We start from the raw sequence: 25,521 nt of genomic DNA on the forward strand, positions 1-25,521 counted from the left end.
TTTCTGAATGAAACTTTTGCGGTAAATATAAATGATGCATTAGAAGCTCTGTTTTCAACATCCATCAAGTGAAACGGGAATTCATTGATTAAGTTTATAGCATTTGTGATGATTTCGATATGTTGCTGTTGCCCCGTACACATAAGCAATCAATTACTTTATTCTTACTCTGGTCTGTGTTTCTACTGTTTGAACTAGTACATTGTGTTGCAAACGTTTGAATTTTATCCCTCCCAGTGAGTTTCTCGAGGGCATGGATTCTGGCTTAATAACCTTTGTATCTCGAAGCGTGATGTATTAAGTTCATTTTACTTTATAGGGTTGATAAAAATTATTTCTCAAACCATGTAATTACTTTTTTTGTTTTTATGTGACTTTTTATTAGTTTCCCTTCTAAAATAACGATTAACTTGAAGTTTTCAATAATAAACAGATTTTTTATTATGTGAAGCTACAAGTTTCTCTTTTATGCATAAGAGGGAAAATTTGGTACATAAATAATTTTTTCATGTTCTTAAAGATTTTTTTAAAAAACTTTCAGGAGTAATTAAATTACTTGAATAATGTAAATTTTTTATTGTTTGATGGTATAAGTAATTAAGGAAATCTAGGCATTTCCAAATGAATATCTAAAAGGTTTGGAAGGTAATTAAATAATTTGCTTGAATAATGCATGTTATATTGAATGTTTGGCATTCATAATTGAAGCAATCTAGACATATTTTCAGTTTATAATATTTAAGTCAGCAAGCGTATTCTCAGTTTTTAAGAAGTCTTATGGAGCAGGCCTTACATTTTTTCAAAGATAATATATTACATTTTTTAAATTGTGTATTAAATCCAGTAAAATAGTATAAAGTACTCAAATCCCTGTCCATTAAGGTAAACCAAAAAAATTAAAAATCTATTAACTGTTTCTTGTATCCTTCTTAAATTGTTATTGCATAGAAAACCATATATTCTATACACCCTCCTTTTAACCAAGTACTTTACATTCTTTTATTCAGCTTGCTTTTTTCCACTATCAATATCCCTTGAGCATCTTTCCATATCAGTCCAGCAACTTATTTGAAAAGTATTTATTATATGTTTATACTTTGCTTAATATAAAAGATACAGAATGGAGGAGCTAAAGGAGCTCTATGGAATAAAAATCTACAAGGTTCCTGTCCTAGTGGAGGTTACACTCATGGAGGGTATAGACCCCAGACAAAGAGATAATAATAAAATGGCAGGCACTGCTAAAGAAAAATAAAGCTAAGTAAGGAGAGCTAGTGACAACGGGCCACTTTGGTGAAGATGGTCAGAGAAGACCTCCGTTTTCAGGGAGGCATTTGAATGATTGCAAGGAGATAGCCATGTGGACAGCTGGAGAAGATCTTTCCTGAAAGAGAGGCAGGAACAGAGTCTCAGAAGCCAGACCTTATCTGGCCTATTGGAAGAACAACAAAGAGATCAATGTGACTGGAACTCAATGAGCGATGAGACGAGATGTGTATTGAACATACATATATAGTCAGAAAGGTAGCCAGGATCAGAAATGTGGTACAGTTAGATCTAATTCTTGCTTTCATAAAGCTTCATGGTGTTCCACTTGGTGCCTAAATGATAACTTATTTGAGGACATTTCGTGTTCCATTTTTTATGTATACAACAATGCTGCAACTAAATCCTTTTACATATACAAGTATATTTGCATTCTTGTGTGAATATAACTACAGGATAAATTCCCGGTAGGGTATTGCTGGACCAAGGTTATGCCCATGTAAATATTTATAGTAAATATAGTAAATACTCACCAAAATTTTCCTCAAAGTATTTCATGGAGTTTAATCTTTACATCAAAGTTGGTGTCTGTGGTTGTTTTTCCTATGTCTTTTGCCAACACTGAGTATTGGTAAACTTTAAAATTTTTGCTAGTCGAAGTTAAAATTAGATCTCATTTTTGAAAGTGTATTTATGCCGGGTGCCATGGCTCATGCCTGTAATCCCAACACTTTGCGAGGCCAAGGTGGGTGGATCACGAGGTCTGGAGTTCAAGACCTGGCCACCATGGTGAAACCCCGTCTCTACTAAAAATACAAAAATTAGCTGGGCATGGTGGCTCACACTTGTAGTCCCAGCTACTCAGGAGCCTGAGGCAGGATAATCGCTTGAACCCGGGATGGGGAGGTTGCAGTGAGCCGAGAGCACACCACTGCACTCCCGCCTGGGCAACAGCGAGACTCCATCTCAATTGAAAAAAATAAAATAAAAGAGACATATTCAGTAATGAATGAGGTTGAACATATGTTCAACCAAACTTATTGGCCATATGTTTTCCATATAAAATGCTTATTTGAAATACATAATCTTTATTTTCTTTGTTTTCAGAAATTTTATGAATAAGCATCAGAAGCCAGTGCTAACAGGCCAGCGGTTCAAAACTCGGAAAAGGGGTAGGTTGTGTGTGTGTGTGTTTAAAGTTGTAACCAAAATATAAGATTGGAGAAGAATCTGAATGATCCCTGTTTCCCCCAGCCTCACTGATTCTACTCATTTGAGCTCTGAGTGTAGAATCTGAAGTGCTTTAGTGAAACCATAGAACTGCCAGTTACTTGTTGGACAAGTTATTTAATTTGCCTGTGCTACTTACAGAATGGGATAGATATCTCTGTTCAGGTTGTCTTCGGAGGTTATAAAGGCAATTGATAAATTTTACTGGTTTTGACATTAGCATGGTATTTGGTTTTTGCTTTCTTTGTCGTTTTATGAAAACGTTGATGGCAAAGATGATAAAATGAAAAGTAAATTAGGAAGTGAGATATTGAAGAGTTTTTTAATTTTTCAGAAATGAGGAAGTCAAAATAAATCTATTGCCCTAAATTCCCCTTAAAAACCATATTTTCAAGTGTCTTTAATTGTGATAAGAGTAGTTATAGACCCATTTTGATGATGACTGGTAAAATTTCTATTTGTGTGAGTGACTTTTTTTTTATAATGTTCATCTTAGCATTCTGTTTGTGTAAATAATATTTTATATATTTTTTTAGAGACAGGGTCTTGCACTGTCGCCCAGGTTGGAGTGCAGTGGTGTGATGATAGCTCGCTGCATCCTCAAACACCTGGGCTCAGGTGGTCCTTTCACCTCAGCCTCCCAAGTAGCTGGGACTATAGGTGCACACCACCACACCTGGCTACGTTTTAAAAAAAATTCTTTTGTAGAGACAGGGTCTCGAACTCCTGGCCTCAAGCAGTCCTCCTCCCTTGGCCTCCCAAAGTGCTGAGATTGTGGATGTGAGCCACTGCGCCTGGCCTGTATAAAAGACTTTATTTATTTATTTATTTTGAGATGGAGTCTCGCTCTGTCGTCAGGCTGGAGTGCAGTGGCGCCATCTCAGCTCACTGCAATCTCCGCCTCCCAGATTCAAGTGATTCTCCTGCCTCAGCCTCCCAAGTAGCTGGGATTACAGGCACCTGCCATCATACCCAGCTAATTTTTGTATTTTTAGTACAAATGGGGTTTCACCATATTGGCCATGCTGGTCTCAATCTCCTGACTTTGTGATCCGCCTATTTATTTATTTTTAATTAATTATTGGCATATTTATTTTTGAGATAAGGTCTTGCTCTGACACCTAGGCTGGAATACAGTGGTGCCATCACAGCTACTGCAGACTCAACCTCCTGGGCTCAAGTGCTCCTCCCACCTCAGCCACCCAAGCAGCCACTTTTTTGTGGAGACAAGGTCTTGCTATGTTTTTGAAGCTGGGCTCAAGCGATCTTCATGTCTTAGCCTCCCAGAGTGAGGGGATTACAGGCATGAGCCACTACACCAAGCCAAGACTATTTTAAACATGATTTTATATTTAGTCAGTTTTGCATAATTATATAGAGGTCCTCTTGGATATAAGAATAGCTGAACTGGGGCCAGGCACGGTGGCTCACACCTGTAATGCCAGCACTTTGGGAGGCCGAGGCGGGCGGATCACCTGAGGTTGGGAGTTTGAGACCAGCCTGACCAACATGGAGAAACCCAGTCTCTACTAAAAGCACAAAATTAGCCAGGCGTGGTGGCGCATGCCTGTAATCCCAGCTATTCTGGAGGCTGAGGTAGGAGACTCGCTTGAACCCGGGAGGGGGAGGTTGCAGTGAGCCGACATCGAGCCACTGCACTGCAGCCTGGGCCACGAGTGAAACTCCATCTCAAAAAAAAAAAAAAAAAAAAAAAAGCTGAACTGGAACGCAATAGGGAAACTTTTTCAAAGAGGAGACATGATGTGAGTGGTTAAATTAAATAAAGTTGAAGGGAATTACTGAAAAATATTTAAGGAAATATGTATAAAGATAAAAGATGTTGGAGCAGAATCCCATGTAATGATCTTGGAGGACTAAATTATTTCATCGATAACTGACTTTATATGCCTTTGGCAGTCAGTGCTAAGTAGCCTGTGTTCTCTTGCAGTGCTGTGTCCATTTAAGTAACAAGTCTAGTCGTGCAGACAGAAAAGAAATTGCAATATAATAGATCATTTGGATCAGAAGAGTTTGTAAGAGTCACTAGGAAGCAGTAAGACTGAATTTAACTGTGTGCTGTCTGCTGGGAAGCTTCATGTTCAAAGTAAAATATAAAAATTAAAAAAAATTTAAGTGACCAGAAAATAGTTACTTTGTACAGTTTTTCTGTTTTGCACTCTCCCTTTTCTATTTTTTTCATTTCTGGCCTATCCCCATAAGAAGAATAAGTACAAGTATAGCCTGAACCACTTCTCTATTTAGTCCTCATCTTAGTCTTACAAATTGTGCCCCACTACATTGCCCCTTGCCATCTGGAAGCAGGTATCAAACACAAAGTGCTAACCAGAATTTATCGTCTTACTGTTTAAAGCAGTCTTGGAAAAAAGGACACGGTTGATTTTAAAAGGATTTGTCAGTAATGAACAATATAGTCCAGAAACCTAATTACAGTGAAGGTATTGTGGAGCCTAGTAATGTGATAATAGCTAATATATGCCCAGCTATGAGGCACAGAAACGTTTGCTATTGCCTGCCCCTGGGGGATCGTGTTAATCTCAGAGCTGGATCTCCACCTCAAGCATCTTTATTAGTGTGACGCTAATTCACTGGAACTGAGCTCAAGAGAGGGCCTCAGAATGTGTTGCACAACAGCAGACATGAGTCAGTGAGTAAACTGGCCCTTACAGTTTGTCTTCAGCTAAGAACCAGAAAGTTTTCTCTCCTTCAGAACCGGTTTGCCTCTGAATCACTTGGTGGTCAAGATTGTGCTGTTGGAGTACTCAGGGAGAGCCACTGAGAAATATATATTATTTGCCAGTTGATCTGGATTTATATAACTCGTATCTCTTGGGGATTTAAGCAACACTTGAGCCATTTTGTGCCCAACTGCTGATGGGGGAATAAAAATTGAGTCAACTTCATTTTCTGCTCCTCTTAGTAGTGAAATGCCTCCTGATGATTTCTCATCCTTAACTTTTCTTTGCTATTATGAAGGGGCTGACATCAAATAAGTGGTTAGCAGTTTTGTAGAGCTGGGGAAAATTACTACTGAGGATATTTCAAGGTCCTTGTGATAGGCTGTTTTCTGAAGATATGTCTTCACTTTGAAACATTTCCTAGCAAAGCCAATGCTCCTGCATGCCAAGTTAGTATGACAGTGTATTTCTTATCGCATTGTCGTTATTGCTTAGCATTAAAATACAAACGTCATGGCAGGACACATTATATAATAGAACTCTAATCAGATTCTTTTTTCCTTTATGAAATACATCTCGCTTATGATATATTCTCCAAAGTAATTATGTTTTTTACTGTGGCTTGTGGAAATCTGAAAGGATGAAAATTTCTCCCATGAGCAATTGGATTATGCTTTGCTAAATGAAACATTTAATAATCAAACTGGTCTTTCTGTACATTTTTAGAAAAATTGGATTACAATTAGTGAAAACAAGAGAGAGAAAAACAGGCCACACTGCAGGCATTCAGCATGACCATGTGCTCAGGTTTCTCCCTGAAACTTTAGCTCTGTAATAATGTTTTTTGTTGTTGTTGCTGGAGACAGTCTCACTCTGTCATCTAGGATGTAGTTCGGTGGCGCAATCTCAGCTCACTGCAGCCTCTGCCTCCCAGATTCAAGTGATTCTTGTGCCTCAACCTCCCAAGTAGCTGGGATTACAGGCGTGCACCACCACACCCAGCTAATTTTTGTATTTTTTAGTAAACATGAAGTTTCATCATGTTGCTCAGGCTGGTCTCAGAACTCCTGGCCTCAAGTGATCCATCCACCTTGGCCTCCCAAAGTGCTGGGATTACAGGCATGAGCTACCGTGCCCAGCCATGTAATATTGGTTTTAAATCACTTTTAGCTTTATAGTAAGTGGTGTTAGTAACTAAATGAGTAAACCTGTAAATCTTGAAATATACGTGCAAATATGAGTATATGTATATATATAATTAGAAAATACATTTGATTTTACAGGAAAAAAGAAAATATGTGATTTTTAAAATTCATTGCTACATCTCAGTGACATCCAGAAAGGGATGTAGGTTCTGCTATTATATCACTTCACTAATGTGTTTTTAACCAGTGACTGTGGTTCCCACAGTAAGCAAGTTAGATAATGTATAGGCATATTTGAGTGTCAGAATTAGGCCCATTTCTTCTCTATGTCAGTACAAGGGCTATAATGACTAACTCTTGAGTATCACAATTATGATTCACCAACACAGTTTAAATTGGAGACCCTAATTATATCCTTCTCACTTCAAGGGAGACTTGAACTGCCAAATGGAAATCCAAGGAGGCAATGGCATATTTTCATTTGAATTTTGTTAGTATTTCTGCTAGACTGTCCTCTAATAAAATACAAACTACATTTACTGTACTTTCAGATGAAAAAGACTCTTCAGTTCCAATGTTGTCTTGTTTCTCAAGTTTTCATTAGTGTTCTTGCCATTTTCTTATATGGGAATTTTCTAATCATTTTGATGGGCACTTTGTTTTAGCAGCTGGGAGCTTTTTTCAGCCTGCAAAACAATTATTAGTCCTATCAGTCCATCGTAAGTTTTTAAGATTCCCAAGCTGTAAGTAATCATTTTGACCTACTACCCTTATTGCTCGCTGTTGAAATATCCTTGGCTGTAGTATGCTATCTTCCTTTTTCTCTTTGCTGGTAATTCTTTTGGAATGGGAGGATGAAGATCTTTTTACAAACAAGTTTTTAAGTTGTGTCTTACATTGAAAACAAAGTCCTCTGCACGGATTCTTGGCATACTCTAGGTTTTTCCTCATTTATCCATTTACATTTCCCAATGCCTCCATTTGTAATTTTCAAATCATCAAAATCTGTTCTACCACCTGAATCATCCAACCATGTTGTGGGGCCTTTGTGGGAATGACTTTATTTGATTTTGGAAACTGGTCACGAGACTTAATATAACAGCATGTAGTTGTTTTACTTCAACTTTCTCATATTATAAGAAAGAAAATATCTTTTTTCAACAAGGAAGGAGAATTGCCTGTTGGCTAAACCCTGAGTGGGAGGTGAAGTTTTCTGTGCTTTTCAGTGGGTTCCTTTTGTGTAGAAACACAGTTATCCCCTCCTCCCGCTCCACCTAATGTATTCCTCTAGAATTCCTATCCGTTTTCCTCCCCCTCTACACAGCAAGACCCTAATTATATTTTTTCTGCAGTCACCATTTGCATGTTCTTGACTGCATAATGTTTTGCTTACAGCATCAAAAGGACTTTTTATCTCTTGTTCATGATGAATATTGTCCCAGTTAATTTATGTGTGTCTTTATGGTATCTCACGCTGCGTGACTGTGACTGGTACTGGGAATGCCATTCTTCTCTGGTTCTCATGCTGATGTGACTAGTGTTAACCACTTACAACCCAGCCCTTCTGTTAGACCACTTCCAAGCAGTACAAACTAGGCAGTTGCTATATGGTTTTAAAATGTAGTTTTTAATTTTATCAAAGTTATGCATGCGCATAGTATGGCTAGTTCTTGATTTTTCTGTTGGAGATACTAGATATGCCTTTTCTACTATGGAAAATGATGATTCAGCTCTCTTTCATTGCTTGCTTCCCCCCACCCCCATACTTCCTGTCCTTCTCTATTCTTTCATTATGTCATAGTTTCAGCTACATCAATGTTTAGGGTTTATATTTTTGTGACATTGTACATGCTATTCACAGCTGAACTATGATATGACTGCATTTTAAAAAAATAACATTATTTTGTTATCTCTTGATTTAATAAATGTAATTATCTCTTGAGTTGGGGGGGCTTAGTTTTCTGTGCCTTAAAACTAGCCAACCCTAACCTTTCCCTTTGTTGTATGAATCTCTTAATACAGAACACTTAAGGAAAAGCTTGAAATGTCCTTTCACCATTATCCACAAGAGTACTATTGCCTGTCTTGTTTTTTCCCTCTTGCCTGGGATCTCATGACTTACTCTTCAGTTATTATCCATTTTTGAGGCCTTGGGTGTTTCAGTATATGTATGTTGATATTGCTCTTTCCCTTGGTTAGTAGTTTGGCTGGGCCAGGCACAGTGGCTCGTGCCTGTAATCCCAGTACTTTGGGAGGCCAAGGCAGGTGGATCTTTTGAGGCCAAGAGTTTGAGACCAGCCTGTGCAACATGACAAGATCCTGTCTGTACTGAAAATACAATTTTTTTTGTACCAAAGCTAGCTGGGTGTGGTGGCACGTACCTGTAGTCCCAGGTACTTGGGAAGCTGAAGCAGGAAGATCACATGAACCCAGGAGGCAGAGGTTATGGTGAGCCAAGATTGCACCACTGCCCTCCAGCCTGGGTGACAGAGTGAGACCCTGTCTCAAAAAAAAAAAAATTTTTTTTTTTTTGGTTGAACACTAATAAGAATTCTAGGCTGGAAATACTTTTCCCTAATAATTTTGAAGAAATGTCTTCTGTGTCTGGTATTTCTGTTGAGCAATTTAGTTGCTTGATACTTTTTACATATCACTTGTTTTTTTTTTACCCTGGAAACTTCAGATAATTGCTTTGTTCCCAGTATTCTGAAATCTCACAGTAATCAATGTACTTTGTGTCAATCCACTTTCAATCTTTGTGCTGGGTTCACAGACAGCCATGTACTTGGAAACAATCTTTCATTTCTGTGAGAGTTATTGAGATTTTTCAAAAAATTTCCTTTCCTTTGTTTTCTCATTCTGTCTGTTAGATGTATTTTTTTGGATATTTGACAGGTCTTGCCCTTTTTCTCTTCTTTTTGCTACTATTTTCTAGGTCTTTGACCTTTCTTCTATTTTCTGAAAGATAATCTTAGCTTTCTCTTAATGCTTCCATTGAGTTTTTTACTTTTTCTATCATATTTTTTATTTCCAAGAACTCTTTATTTATGAAATATTTTTATAGTATTCTCTTCCCTCCGTCCCTCCCACTTCTGTTGCAGTATCTTTCACCTTTCTCTCTAGAGATATCTATGATATGATTTTTTCTTTTGAAGTTTTGGGTTCTACCTTTGCTCCTCTCTCCTCACATCCAGACTTATTCTCAATGGGTGTGGAAAAAAAGGGTGATGTCCTTTTGAGTTGAACTACAGACCCTTTACCTTTAATCCACTCATTTTTTTCCACCAAATCTGACATGTAGTTTGTCATCTTCACTTCTTATCAACAGTATATGATCCCTGCTTTGTTCAAGACCTGGCTCCAAGTCGACCTTCCACAAGGTTTTGCTAGAGTCTAGACCAAAACTCCTTCCAAATCCAAACTTTCAGTCACCACATCAAACTACTTCTGCAGGCTCATGTGTCCATTTCACTGTGACAGCTCATTTATGCTTTTCATGTGTGCCTTTGTGATTACTCTGTATTTGTCTTATCCACTTTCTAAGGAAAAAAAGCTATATAATATCTATATCCCTGTCAGTCCTCTGAAGCCCCACAAAATCAAAACCATTTTTATAATGACACCAAGATATTCACGTCTTTCACACATTCTCTCATAATTTTACAGTGGAGTTTTCTAGAGTTTAAAGATGTGTGATATTGCAGTAGGTTGAATGCAGTGGATATGAAAATTGATCTGTCTGCCATTAAGCCAGGCACTAAAGAGATTTGCAAGAGTATAAAACAATACTCTCCTTCTCACTAATTTTTTTGTTAAATAAATACTATAAAATGTTTTGTTTTAATTTCTTAAAATAAGTATCCATAGATTGAACCTCCATAAACAGAAACTCCCTTTGGAATGCTTTGGAGTTAGGATTCCAAAGAGTTTTTGGGTTAGGATCCAAAACTTTGGAATTAGGGTTCCAAAGTTTAGAATCCTAATCCTTTGTAATTAGGATTCCAGAGTCGTTTTCCAAAGGATCCTTTGGAATCCTAATTCCAAATGTACATTTTACGTGTCAAGAGGTCATGAGACCAAAAAGTTTAGCATATCTGTCCTGAAGCTGTAGATATACATATATGGCTCATTACATCTATTAAATATTTAAGTACTCCGCAGTAAATTCTTTTTTTTTTTTTTTTTTTTTTTTAATATTTTTGAGACAGCGTTTCACTCTTGTCTCCCAGGCTGGGGTGCAATGGCACTATCTCTGCTCACCACAACCTCCACCTCCTGGGTTCAAGTGATTCTCTTGGCTTAGCCTCCCAAGTAGCTGGGATTACAGGCACCCACCACCATGCCCAGCTAATTTTTTATATTTTTAATAGAGACGGAGTTTCATTGTTTTGGCAAGGCTGGTCTTGAATTCCTGACCTCTGGTGATCTACCTGCCTTGGCCTCCCAAAGTGTTGGGATTACAGTCGTGAGCCACTGCACCCAGCCTACAGTAATGTATTTTAAAAGAGACATCCCTTCTTATTCCCCTCTGCCATCTTTATTTGTTTGTTTATATTTGTATATTCTCGTACATTCTTTGGCGATGCTCTGTGGATTTTTTTTTTCCTATCTTAGATAAAATAGAATTTAAGTTTTGATTGTTATACTCTCAGTATTTATTTATTTGACTATTATTTTGAATTGTTTTATTTTAGATGAAAAAGAGAAATTCGAACCCACAGTCTTCAGGGATACACTTGTCCAGGGGCTTAATGAGGCTGGTGATGACCTTGAAGCTGTAGCCAAATTTCTGGACTCCACAGGCTCAAGATTAGATTACCGTCGCTATGCAGACACGCTCTTCGATATCCTGGTGGCTGGCAGTATGCTTGGTAAACCATGCATTATTGCTTCTTGTAGTATATTTATATATTTTTAATTCTATTGAAGTATTTCCTTATAAGATAGAGTCTTTATAAGTTTATGTTTATTAGAGTTAATAAAAATACAAATGGAAGCCTATAATTTTTACCTGGTTTAGGATTTGGAATGGTATTAATGCAGATGTGAAATGATTACTGGTTAATAGAAGCATAGAACGGAGGACTTTGGTTGACGTTACAACAAAGTCGGCCACTTTGCTTCTCCTAAAAGCCACCTTTCTCGTATGTCCCTAATCTTTCAGTGTTTTTGGAGGGGCCATAAAAGGGGTGATTTCTGCAAAAGACTATAATTTAGTGTATAAATTTCCAAGGTTTAATTAATGCCATTTCATTCATAAATAAAGCATATAAGAAACATAGTTTAAACCTGGTTTTTGAAAAATCATTTAAGTTTTAAGTATAAGTAGAAAAATTAAAGATAGAAGATTAGAAATTGTTAAAGATAGGTGAAAACAAAATAAAAGCTATACCTTATAGAACAGAGGCATCAGGAAAGTAGGCTTCAGAATACTATTTAAGTTTATTAAGTAGATGATTCTAATATTTATTAAGTATAATAGCCACCCATTTTTCCTCTCATAGTCATTCTTAGATCTGAGTTCTTATAGTTAGTTCCTGTGGTAGCTGTATTTCACTAGAAATGGTCAAATTTCCTATGCCAGGAATTTTCAGTTTGTAAATGTGTGCAAGTGTTTTAGTTGTTAAAAAGACTTGAGGAGGGAGGGCAGGTATCTGTCTACCTGCTATGCAAAGAACATGCAACATAATGAAAGATTGCCTTGCCCAAAGTGCCATCATTGCCTTTCCTTGAGAAAACACTGCTTAAGCCAGCCTACCTTGGCTTTGAAAAAGAATATGCATGCATTCCTCCATCTTGAGGTGGAACTGCCCATAAATTCGTTTTTCTCTGAGCTCTTATTTCAAGCAATCTGTTTGGTACATGGCCCCATTGACTACTAGGCCTTCTGTCATTCTGCGTTGCTAGTTTTCGACACATACTGAATTAGTTTTGTTGTTCTTATTGTTTATGAAGAGCTTACATTATGACTGTAGATAATTCAAGTCCAAGTATAATAGCTACCTATATTGAGCTGAAATCCCATTACCCGGCAAAAATCATTGTTAATATTTTGGTTACTTCCCTTCTGGAAATCTCTTTAGCAGCCGGGCGTGGTGGCTCATGCCTGTAATCCTAACACTTTGGGAGACTGAGGCGGGTGGATCACCTGAGGTCAGGAGTTCGAGACCAGCTTGGCCCACGTGGTGAAACCCCGTGTCTATAAAAAAATACAAAAATTAACAGGATTTGGTGGCAGCTGCCTGTAATCCCAGCTACTGGAGAGGGTGAGGCAGGAGAATCACTTGAACCTAGAAGGCAGAGGTTACAGTGAGCTGAGATCAAGCCACTGCACCCCAACCTGGGGTGACAGAGTGAGACTCTGTCTCAAAAAGAAAAAAGAAATCTCTTTACCTCATAAAATTTTGAGAATGGGTGACATTATGCAAATACGATATTCTGCATGCTGATTTGTATTTATTCAGCAATATGTTGCTGCCTTGCACACCTATGAGTGTTATACTGGATGATTCTAAAAAGCAAGCCAAACGGATGTTAAAGAATATTTAGGGGCTGGGCACGGTGGCTCATGCCTGTAATCCCAGCACTTTGGGAAGCCAAGGCAGGCAGATCACCTGAGATCAGGAGTTCGAGACCAGCCTGACCAACGTGGAGAAACCCCGTCTCTACTAAAAATACAAAATTAGCTGGGCATGGTGGTGGGTGCCTGTAATCCCAGCTACTCAGGAGGCTGAGGCAGGAGAATTTCTTGAACCTGGGAGGTGGAGGTTGCAGTGAGCTGAGATTGCGCCATTGCACTACAGCCTAGGCAATAAGAGTGAAACTCTCTGAAAAAAAAAAAAAAAAAAGAATATTTAGGCTGTTTGCAGTTGTTGCTTTTATAAACAACAGTTATCAGTGTCTGTATGCACATATCTTTGTGCTTTTACCTGATTACATCCTTATCTACTTAGCAAGGGATTAATGGATTAAATAAAAGGTGGAGATATTTTTTTTTTTGAGACGGAGTCTCGCTCTGTCGCCCAGGCTGGAGTGCAGTGGCGCAATCTCAGCTCACTGCAAGCTCCGCCTCCCGGGTTCACACCATTCTTCTGCCTCAGCCTCTCCAATTTGTATTGAGTTTCTCAAAGTTTCATTTACCATGATCAGATTTATCTCTGTAGCCCAGATTTCTTTTTTTTTTTTTTTTTTTTTGGCAGTTGCAAGATTTAATGGAGTGAAAACAGAGCTCCCATACAAAGGCAGGGGACCCAAAGAGGGTAGCCATTGCTGGCTTGAATGCCTGGGTTTATATCCTGGTCATTGTCCCTCCCACTGTGCTCTCAGGCAATAGATGATTGGCTATTTCTTTGCCTCCTGTTTTTGCCTAATTAGCATTTTAGTGAGCTCTCTTTACTACCTGATTGGTCGGGTGTGAGCTAAGTTGCAAGCCCCATGTTTAAAAGTGGATGTGGTCACCTTCCCAGCTAGGCTTAGGAATTCTTAGTCACCCTAGGAAATCCAGCTAGTCTTGTCTCTCAGTACCCCCTTTCAACAGGAAAACCCAAGTGCTGTTGGGGAGGTTGGCCGACGACCGTTCTAACTGCTTCCTGCTGAATTGGGGTGTAGTAGGGGTTGTGTAGTTGAGATTTCCTTGGGAGGGGTGCCTTCGATGTCATTAACGTTGGAGCATGGGCTAGCAGGCCGGTCCAGGGGTCCGCGGTAGATCCTAGTCATGGACCTCATCTGGGGCTCCATTTGAAGAACCATTTGTAGTTTTATAGCTTCGATTCTGGAAGAGACAAACTTAACAAGTAAGTTACAGATACAGGGATTGAAATGTATGGCCCGCAGTGCAGGGGATTATTTCTTTGGCACACTTCACAGGCCCTGACTATCTGCTTGATAGTTTTGAAAAGGCCTGGTCCAGTAAATAATAATTTGGCCATCTGGGTGCTATCAATGCCTAAGTGAAAGGGTTGGTGAAGGGTTTTAAGTAATTTCCATTGGTTAGTGCAGCCCAGATTTTACTTCTTCACTCCATGTCTATACATTCAAGAAGAACATAGGGCCAATGTTTTGGTATAAGCTGTACAACACCAGATGTCTACTGAGTCTGGACACGTAACGTAAGGACTGAAGCCAGCTAGGTGCATTCTTCTTACATAAATGCTTTGTTTAATTATTATGTAGAAATTTTCTTGACACTCACAATTTACCTTCTTCCACTGTTCTTTTTTTTTTTTTTTTTTTAATGATGTCGCCCAGGCTGGAGTGTTGACTCACTGCAACTTCCACCTCCTGGGATCAGGCAGTTACCCCGAGTAGCCGGGATTACAGGCATGTGCGGCACACCCAGCTAATTTTGTAATTTTAGTAGAGACGGGGTTTCCACCATGTTGGCTAGGCTGGTCTCGAACTCCTGACCTCAGGTGATCTGTCCCAAAGTGCTAGGATTACAAGCGTGCACCACCACACCCAGCCCCATTGTTCTTAAAACAGCAGCTGTCTTGGTCTTTCAATATTACCCTCGTATAGTAAATACAGTAAATATATTAAGTTTAGTTCTACCTTGAGAAAAACAGCAGTCACTCCAAAAACATTAGAAATGGCAAACAATACTTGGTCCTAATATCAGCGAAAATTTTAATGCAAGCTGTAGCAATATTATTAATATGTAATAAGTGTTTTATTTCATTAAACAATGTAACTTTAAAAACATACCTCTCAAAAGTCTGTAGTTTCAATATCAAACTTTTCAGTTTTGTAATTTCTATCAAAAGCAATAGCAATAATTGGCCCATAGTTTTTAGAGTATCATTATCTAAGTTTGTTCCATATCAGGGGAACCAGCCCCCAGTATTTCAACATAGGTTCTTTTCTGTTTTCCCTAAGTGTTGGCCGGTTTGAGAAATAAACAGAAAGAGTACAAAAGAAAGAAATTTTACAGCTGGGTCTCCAGGGGTGACATCACGTGTCGGCCTGAGCTGCAAAACCAGCAAGTTTTTATTAGCGATTTTCAAAGGGGAGACAGTGTACGAATAGGGTGTGGGTCACAGAGATCACATGCTTCAAAGGCAATAAAATATCACAAGGCAAATGGGGGCAGAGCAAGATCACAAGGCCAGGGCGAAATTAGAATTACTGATGAAGGTCCATGTCCCGCTGGGCACACACTGTCATTGATAAATATCTTAACAGGAAACAGGGTTTGAGAGCAGACAACTGGTCTGACTAGAATTTTGCCAGGCTGGAATTTCCCAATCCTAACAAGCCTGGGGGTGCTGCAGGAGACCAGGGCATATTTCATCCCTTATCTTCAACTGCATAAGTATTGATTGGGGAAGTGATAAATGTCCATGAAATCTTCACAATTTATGTTCAGACATTGCAGTAAAGACAGGCTTAAGAAATTATAAAAGTATTAATTTGGGGAACTAACAAATGTCCATGAAATCTTCACAATTTATGTTCTTCTGCCATGACTTCAGCCGGTCCCTCCGTTCAGGTTCCCTGACTTCCCGCAGCAGTTCCAGGTGGTTATATTCATTTAAAAGGGCTAATTAAATCTCATGCATAAATTAATTGAGTGACAATAGATTCCTGAAGGGGCTGACTTCTCCAAAAACTAATTTACTTACTAAACTGTATGCTGAAGTCTGAAGCCCATAGAGGAGATGATAAGCTAAGGAAAGTATAACTTGATTGAATTCTCATTTGCCTATGCCTGCTAAAAAAAGGTGGCTGTGGGTGGCCCTTTTAATCCAGAGATCTGAAATCACAAGTTAAATCAAGACGATTATACACTAATACACAAACAAATAAAGGGAGTGGCTAATGAGTAGAGAGTGTTTGTCTTTTCAGCTTTGACCATCGTTGTATCCTTGGTGCCTAGCACAGTAGCTGGTATAAGTATATACACTACATACATTTGTTGTATATATGAAAGATATTAATCTAACTACTCAAACCTTCTACCTTAATTACAATGAAGTAAAATTAGAAAATAAAAATTCCTAATGTTCTCATTCTGCTCTTCTAATCAACTAATGCTTCTAATGGCTACCATTGAAACTTACAGGAGGACCCTTTGAATATGGAAAGTTATTGAAGAAAAAGGCATCTAATCTATTGAGTCCATGGGGAAAAGAAGATGAGAGAGAATAAAATAATTTATTCTAGCCAACATAGCAGCTGGGCGATCAAATTCAAATAGCAAGCATCAGAGTCCATGCTATTCAACCAGTCATGGATAACTGGGTTAGCAAAGGAGGGAGCAATTGTAATAGCTACCCAAGTAGAAGGCAAAAAGATCTGAGTCAGGTCTGGTCAATTCTGTAGTTGGTGATCTAGGTAGAGTATCTGCAAAATACTTGCAAAATGTTAGCAAGCCTGAAGAAAGAACTATGTCCTGGAGTGGAAAGTGTCTGGAGTTGCACTGAGAATATTTACTGAATATTACTGAATATTTACTGAAAAATTTACTGAATAAAGGTTGCTCTTTTCTTCCATGATTAAGAATATACTTTGGAAAGAACCAGACTTATAGTGATAGGATGTAGTGAAGGCAAGGATGTGGAACAAAAATGAAGTACACTACGGTGGGAGTATGAATGAAACAACTAATTTCTATTATATTGGAAACATGAAGTATACAAGGCCAGCTACAGTGGCTTACACCTGTAATCCCAGCACTCTGGGATGCTGAGACAGGAGGATCACTTGAGCCCGGTAGTTAAAGACCAGCCTGGGCAACATGGGAAAACCCTGTCTCTAAAACAATTACAAAAAAATAAGCTGGGCATGGTGGCATGCACCTGTGGTCCTAGCTACTTGGGAGGCTGAGGCAGGAGGATCACTTGAGCACCCTGGAGGTTGAGACTGCAGTGAGCCATAATTGCACAACTACACTCCAGCAATAGAGTGAAACCCTGTCTGGAAAAAAAAAAAAAAAAAAAAAAAGACCAGGTGCAGTGGCTCACACCTGTAATCCCAGCACTTTGGGAGGCTGAGGCAGGCGGATCACAAGGTCAGGAGTTCGAGACCAGCCTGACCAACATGGTGAAACCCCGTCTCTACTAAAAATATAAAAATTAGCCAGGCACGGTGGTGCATACCTGTAATCCCAGCTACTCAGGAGGCTGAGGCAGGAGAATCGCTTGAACCGGGGAGGTGGAGGTTGCCGTGAGCCGAGATTGTGCCATTGCACAATTGTCACAGCCTGGGTGACAGAGCGAGACTCCATCTCAAAAAAAAGGAAAAAATATACAGCAATGTGTGTACCTCTATACATCCATGTCATTCTTTGAAAATGTTATGTGATTCTTAGATTTTACATCTACTTTCATTATTTTCTTTCATTTGCCAGAATTGATCTGTTCTGCAAATGCTGTTCTCAATTTCAGTATTATCCTAATTATAATTACCTTTATCTTTTTAGCCCCTGGAGGAACGCGCATAGATGATGGTGACAAGACCAAGATGACCAACCACTGTGTGTTTTCAGCAAATGAAGATCATGAAACCATCCGAAACTATGCTCAGGTAGAGCCTGTTTGAGAGATTGCCCTTGAGTCAGAAGGGAAGCATTTGAAGAGGATTGAGGAAAACTCTGTAGAAGCTCTACAGCCCACCCAGTTTTTAAATAGGAATCTTAGAAAGCTTTTAAACTTATGAAAATAATGGGCATTAAAACTACAAAAATAGGCCTAGCAGTGTGGCTCGAGCCTATAATCCCAGCACTTTGGGAGGCCATGGCAGGTGGATCACTTGAGGTCAGGAGTTTGTGACCAGCCTGGCCAACATGCTGAAACCCCATCTCTACTAAAAAATAACAAAAATTAGCTGGGTGTGGTGGTGGGCGCCTGTAATCCCAGCTACTTGGGAGGCTGAGGCAGGAGAATCACTTGAACCCAGAAGGCGAAGGTTGCAGTGAGCCGAGATCGTGCCACTGCTCAACCTTGGTGACAGTGAGACTCCATCTCAAAACAAAACAGAAAGAACTACAGGAATATAATGCTTTTTTTTTTTTAACCTCTCTTGGGAGAATTTAAATATTTATTCTTGGATCAGGAGAATTCGTTTTTCTTGTATACATGTTAAGGAATATGTAAGTATTAGTTAAGTTGGAAATAAAATTTATGGGATTTTAATGCAATTTATTTCTTTTTCTTATTGTGTGTTAATTCCCTGCCTGGGTCATTCTTTCTCCATAAAGGGCAACCATATTTTTTACTCTTGGACTCCATCTTGATTACATTAGGAAACGAATACACCAAGAGTTGTAAGTAGGAGTATAGCCTGTGTGTAGGAGAAAAAGGAACTAGATTAAGAAATCATTCCCACAGTTATTAAAATAACCAATATTTACAAAATCCCCATTTAAATAAAAACATCATTCCACTTAGAACACTGTCTGGAATCTTACTAATATAGTTGCAAACTTTGCTTCAGAGTTCTAACAGGACTGTAGGGGCCAATCATCCTTTATTGCCAGTAAATTATAACATTTTTTGCTCATCTGCTAGAAACATGTTTATTGTCCACCTAGAGTAGAATCTGTCCTGCACTTTGCTCTCCTCCCCATCACATCATTATCTAAGTGGTTATATCTTTAACACCTTCATTTCCGTGATTTTTAGTCTCCGCATCTCACAGTTTAAAAATCACATTTATTTTATTTTCGTCGAATTTTTTTTCTACCTGCTATATTCTTGAATGAATTTGTTTTATCTTACATGTGTCATTTCCCCTAGGTCATGATAGCATCTTTGAAATGCTTACAGTTCTTATATTACAGCGTGAGCCTGTTTAACTATACACTTTTATTATTATAGATCTATGGTGTCATTATAGTGAGTTTCTATACCTCTTTCTGTGTCTTTTTGGTTGACCTAATATTTAGTGGTTGTTTTTTTTTTAGGTCTTCAATAAACTCATCAGGAGATATAAGTATTTGGAGAAGGCATTTGAAGATGAAATGAAAAAGGTAAAAATTCAAATATAATGCCTATCTGTTTTATAGTAATGAAATGGAGGTGGATAAAAATTTTATAAGTGGCCGGGCATGGTTATAAGTGGCTCATGCCTGTAATCCCAGCACTTTGGGAGGCCGAGACGGGTGGGTCACAGGGTCAGGAGTTTAAGACCAGCCTGGCCAAGATGCTGAAACCTCACCTCTACTAAAAACACAAAAATTACCCAGGCATGGTGGCATGCACCTGTAATCCCAGCTAACTGGCAGGCTGAGGCAGGAGAATCGCTTGAACGTGGGCGGCAGACGCTTCAGTAAGCCGAGATCACTCCACTGCACTCCAGCCTGTGCGACAGAGCAAGACTCCATCTCAAAAAATAAAATAAAATAATAAAATAAAATAAAATAAAATAAAATAAAATAATTTACACGTACAATGATATTGCAAAAGTGCCATATATGTAATAACATGTATGTGAAACACATAGTTTTTAATAAATGTTTGGTAAATAAATATGAAAGATCATTAGCTAATAGCTATAGGAAGAAATATGTGAGTATTCTGGACTTTTTGCATTAATATTTAGTGTAAGACAGTGTGCTTTGTTCAGTAAGAATAGTTTTAAGGGCTATAATCTCTGACCTTGCAGAGATTAAAATGAAAACTAGAATCAAGATAAAGTGATTTAGGTAGTTAAAGCCTGTGAAAGAACATAGCACAGCAGCTAATGTTCAGCAAAATTCTTTAATTGTCTGCAGTTTAGCAAAGGGAATAGCACCTCTTTGGAGATAGAGTGTATGGGTGTAAATCTCAGTACTCTTTCTCGTCAGTGGAATAGCTGTTGTAAGAGGATATACCTTATGGTTGTTGTGGGAATATATGAAATAACATATAAGGGGCTCAGTGTAGTGATTGGTCTCTAGTCACATCAACAGTAGCATCTCCTTAAAGATGTCCTCTTTTGAGTAATTGCATGTTCCCTCTTCAATTTGTAACTCGTGTATTTATATATAGCACCCACTACCTTTACTTATTTCAGATTTGTTCGTTATTTTGTCATTGTTTCCAATTTTAGATAACTATCTAAAGTAAAAAACCAAGTGAAAAAAGTAACCATAACATATACTTATTTCTTCCCTACTTACTTACTCTCCCCACTCCTCCCCACCTAACCGCCCCCAACCCCGCCCAGTTCAAAGTGGTTCCGTGTATAATATTGAAGAGCAATTTGGCAATAGTCATTAAAAGAAATGTTTCTTACATAACCCATGACCCAGCCGTCATGAATTTATAAGAATCCATTAGCATGGATATATAAAGCTATATGTATAAAGATGTCACCACAGTATTGAAAAATAGCCTAAATGTTCATTGGTGGGAGATGAAGACTGGTTAATTAAATTACAATCTATCTATACAGTGGAATACTATGCAGTCTTTTATACATGTAGGCATAACTACATGTATTAATAAGGGAAAATGCCCGTGGCAAATTAAGTGGAAATGCGAGGTGCAAAGCAACCATTTGGTAGTAGTTTGACCTGGGGCAAATTACTTAATATCTTTGTACCTTAGTGTTCTTTTCTGTAATTGGAGATGGAGCCTGTTGTAGGTATTAATACACATAAAGTGATCAGAAGAGTGTCTGTTCCACTCAACAAGTTTTAGCTATTGTTAGCATATAATGCAGTAAAAAACAATATGTGTGTATACATGTAATTGTGTTTTAATGTTGATTAATATAATTGAGCAATGTGGTTATTTTTATGATGATCTAATTTTTGTACCATTTCTATGTGATTAAGTATATTTTAAATGAATATGGTTATATGTGTGAGCTTAAAGAAGTGTTGTTAAAATTTTATTTTAGAGACTTTTTTATTATTCTCATTTAGATGTTATTTATTTTAATAATGGAGGAAAAGGACAAATTGACATGAACTGTCTATATTTATGTTAGTTCTTTCATTCTTCCCCATTTCTGATGCTCCTTGGAACTTAAGCCTTTCAATCCCTCATTCCCTCACTCCCTGGCACTTACTTAGATGTTAACTTCTTTTTAATTTGTTGAGAATTTAATAGGTATAAATTGAGAGGCAAATGGACTGGTTTGGTTCCAGTTCTGCCACTTTCACATAATGTAAATAGTCTATAATATAACAATCCTTCAATTCTTGGGGAATAGTAAGTTAATATTTTCTTATCCCCTATACAGTTAGTGGAATAATCATATCATCAGGATGGAGACACTTAAGTCTCTATCAATGCCAGTGAATTTTGCATTGGTGCAAAATAATGGAAAATCAGCAAGGCCCCTGTAGTGATAGTGGCCCCTGAGGAATTTCCATGGCAAGCCTAATAACTGCTGAAATGGAGAAAGTAACAGTAGAATGTAGTCAAAGCACAAAGCAGAGGAGAGTCGAGAGAGAAGGGCATCCCACAGGGCTGACTACTCTTAGAATTTAATACAGGAAGTGGGTTTTTCGTTTTGTTTGCTTTGAGCTTACATTCAAATTTTCTAGGGCTGCTACTTTTTCAGTTCCCTGCCTCTAGGGCAAGAGAATCTAAAAGTTTACCAAAAAAACATCAAGGACCTAGAAAACCCCTTTCTCCCTCAACAGTCTTGTTTTGAAGACTGTTGTATTCTGTGAGCTCAGAAAAGTATATATTAAATGTCAAAAGCTTAACTTTGACTCTTTCCTGGTTTTTTTGTTTTTGTGGGGCTTTTTTTTTGTTTCTATGTTTTTGCCATAAAAATTCTATTCAGAGAAAATGGGTACATGTAGCAGGCGAAGAGGTAGTCACCCAAAGAGTGGAAAAACTTGAAAAATAATACATTTCAGAAAACATGTCCATCATGTATACTTAACTCTTTTGCATGCACATAGTCAAACATAAATCCATCTGTTTACATATCATCCAAATATCTCTTTTCCTTTCCGTGAATGTTATCTACAGCTGTGAGTAAATTAACCGAGAAGAAAGGAACTCTGCCTGCTCAAGTCACTTTCCACAGCATCCAGTTTATCATGAAATGAATTACTATGCTTTGCATATGACCTTCTGTGTGTGTGCCACGTAGCCATGGATGTTCACAGTTTATCTTCCCACTTCAGTCCTTTGCTTCATAGACATGGTTCCTTTTTTTTTCTTTTTCTTTTTCTTTTTTTTTTTTTTTTTTTGACCCACAGCTTCTCCTCTTCCTTAAAGCCTTTTCCGAAACAGAGCAGACAAAGTTGGCGATGCTGTCGGGGATTCTGCTGGGCAATGGCACCCTGCCCGCCACCATCCTCACCAGTCTCTTCACCGACAGCTTAGTCAAAGAAGGTAACGAGGCTCCTGTTTTCTCGCCTGTCAGACAACAAAAGAAAAATAAAGCCACAGATAGTTAGAAAAATGCCAGTGACTCTTTTTGGTGTCCTCTGTTACTCATTCTTCATATAAGAGAATATCTGTGTATGGGTGTATATTGCCTTTCAAATAATAAAAGGAGTGGACATGTTAATTGTAGGATATTTGAAGGAAAAAATATGCACACCTGTACAAAGACATATTAAGAAAGACTAATAGCAAATTAAAATCTCATGGAAGACTTGATGCCTAGGTCAAATACCCTGAAATCGATCTGGTAATCTTTTTGCCCTTCGACACAAAATGGCAGCCTTTAACTCTCACCCCTATTATAAGAACAAAAACTGTTCCCCTCTCAAGGTCTAGAGAAACTGATGCTCAGATATTCATTTTGATTGCACTTTTTAAGATATCCATTGTCTCAGTTTTAGAAAACAATTTTAAGTCTGCTGCATTAGAAGGAGTCTTGTTTTAATTTTAAGGCATTAAGAGTTGGATAGGCATGCATACCATGATTTGGTTATAGAATAAAATAAAAGTGGGCTGTTTACTTGTAGGAGGATAATGATAGTCAAATTACAATGCAACACAAAACAGTTATTTTTCCTTAAAAATAAATTAAAAGAGCTTTTGTGAGAACATCTGTTTCTTCTGAGAACTTAAAGTTTTCCTCCTACGTATATGAAGTCCTAGCCTCATTCATGCCTATAGTGAAAGAAAGGAGTTATAGTTTTCTTGTAGCTAAGAAAAGAATAGTAAATTGAGAGTCAATTGGTCTTATTCAGAGACTCTCTCTAGTTTTTAGCTTAAAATCACTCAGATTTATGACAATTCAGACTCTGTAATTGTTGGATGTTATTAGTATTATGACATTTTAAAGTATTTCCCTGAAGAAAATTCACAATACAACACACATCTTATTTTTGCTATTAGCCATTTTGCACACAGAAAATCAACATGGAATATAAATATTAATCATTAATTATTTTAAATTATCCTAGCCAATGTAACAGAAAATAATTGCCTTTCTAGTTTTTTTAAAAACCTAAGTGAGGTCTGTAACTTCCTTTGTAATATATACAAAAATTAAATTATTAGGTGGATAGATATGTGATAAAGCAAATACGGCAAAATATTAGCTATAGAAACTAGATGGTGGGCATGTGAGTGTTCATTGTTCAATTTGTTCAACTTTTCTGTATGTCTGAAAATTATTATAGTAAAATGTTTGGGGGGTGGTGAGGAGAAAAATAACTGCTATGGAAGTAGCATAGTGCCTCTGTTATATGGCTTTTCCATCTTTTACAAACTAGAGGTTTAAACCCTTGCTTCCTAATTGGAAAAGGATTAAGAAAATGGCTGGGTATGGTAACTCATGCATGTAATCCTAACACTTTGGGAAGCTGAGGTAAGAAAATTGCTTGAGGCCAGGAGTTTGAGACCAGTCTGGGAAACAAAGCAAGACTCTCTTCTCTACAAAAAAAATTTAAAAACTAGCCAGGTGTGTTGGCACACCTGTGCAGTCCCAGCTGCTCAGGAGACTAAGGCAAGAGGATTGCTTGAGCCCAGGAGTTTGAGGCTACAGTGAGCTATAATCACATCATCTTACTACAGCCTAGGCAACAGAGAAAGACTATCTAAAATAAAAAAAGAAATAAAGAAAATGGTTAAGAAATTAATCATTTTCCCCAACTCATTCAATAAATGACCAAGGGAGATGGGATTATCCTACTCAGAGGAGTAACTATAAAGAAAGTTAAATCTCAATTTTAGGCTCCTAGTTTCAAGCATAGTTTTTCTTTGCTTACAATACAGATTACAGCCTAGTGTTAATTTATATTAAATTTTATATTGGTTTTATGAGCTAATGATAATGCTAAAAATTCATCTTAAGTTGTTTAACATGAACTTTCAGTTAAGGTGTAATGCATGTTTTGTTATTATAGCCGTTTTTTTTTTAACTTAGTTTCTTTGCTTATTCAAGGGAAGAAAATCAGGTTTAGTTGGTGTCTATATGAATGATAGACCAATTAAATGCTTTTACTTTCCAGTTTCTGGAAGACCTGGGTCAAATTGGTATATAAGGACATGGATTTCTTATGTAAAAATAAACAGAAAATTAGCACAGACCTCAGGCTGAACAGCAGTATCCAGGACTTAAGTATTTTTCTCCTTTATCATTCATAGCATTAACTTCATCCCAAGGATGGTGCCCCCTCTAGTTGTTATGTCTCCTGACACAATTATGGCATATTCTTCCTGGTTCAGGTCCAGTGGAAGAACATTTCTCCTGAACAGAGGATAATTTATCTTTCCTTCAGCTGATTGGCTGACACAGGCTGCATGACCAGTGCAGGTCCAGTAGCAATTGCCAGGGGCGTGCCTTGGGCAGATGAGTTTAAGCGAGGTCACTAAATTAATCATCAGAAAGAAGTGGTACCAGGACTTAGACTAATCAGTAGTCACCTGGACTGGATAAAAGGGGACCTCTTTTAGGAGGGAGGTAAAGAGAATAGAGGCTGCTTAGGCCACATTATCATTAGCTCATAACAATAGTAGAACCTTCAGTTTAGAAAAATCAGTTAAATGCTTCAATTACATCTTAACTCTTCATTAAATAACTGCAACATAAATTTAGAAATTTGAAGTGTTCATAGAACTGTCTTCTTGTTATCTGATTATTTCTATCTGGAAATAAGTGGTAATGTAAATGTGGACATGTGATTAAATGGTTTCCTGATTTAACATAACTACCTTAATAACGATTTTTTTTTTAAATCCAGAAGAGTTTAACTTGAAACAGCCTTGATATTTTTATAGCTTAACTCAAGAATATTTTAAAATGCTTTTTATGGCTGGGCGCAGTGGCTCATGCCTGTA

The 25,521-nt window shown here is 37.8% G+C and overlaps 1 protein-coding gene across 3 annotated transcripts in view; it reads left to right on the plus strand.

Moving 5' to 3' along the window:
• BZW2 (basic leucine zipper and W2 domains 2) overlaps positions 1-25,521 on the plus strand; it is a 60,199-nt gene that overhangs the window by 16,885 nt on the left and 17,793 nt on the right. For 2 of the 3 annotated variants that reach the window (XM_003252601.3, XM_003252602.3), the window contains exons 2-6: positions 2,374-2,438; positions 11,032-11,208; positions 17,757-17,860; positions 19,239-19,304; positions 22,482-22,617. In XM_003252601.3, the coding sequence (XP_003252649.2) occupies positions 2,381-2,438; positions 11,032-11,208; positions 17,757-17,860; positions 19,239-19,304; positions 22,482-22,617 (541 nt within the window). In that variant the 5' untranslated portion in view covers positions 2,374-2,380. The remainder of the gene's footprint in view (positions 1-2,373; positions 2,439-11,031; positions 11,209-17,756; positions 17,861-19,238; positions 19,305-22,481; positions 22,618-25,521) is intronic. The other variant, XM_030822182.1, reaches the window with a different exon arrangement.

The sequence above is a fragment of the Nomascus leucogenys genome, chromosome 11, assembly GCF_006542625.1.
Source record: "Nomascus leucogenys isolate Asia chromosome 11, Asia_NLE_v1, whole genome shotgun sequence".
NCBI classification, from domain to species: Eukaryota; Metazoa; Chordata; class Mammalia; order Primates; family Hylobatidae; genus Nomascus; species Nomascus leucogenys.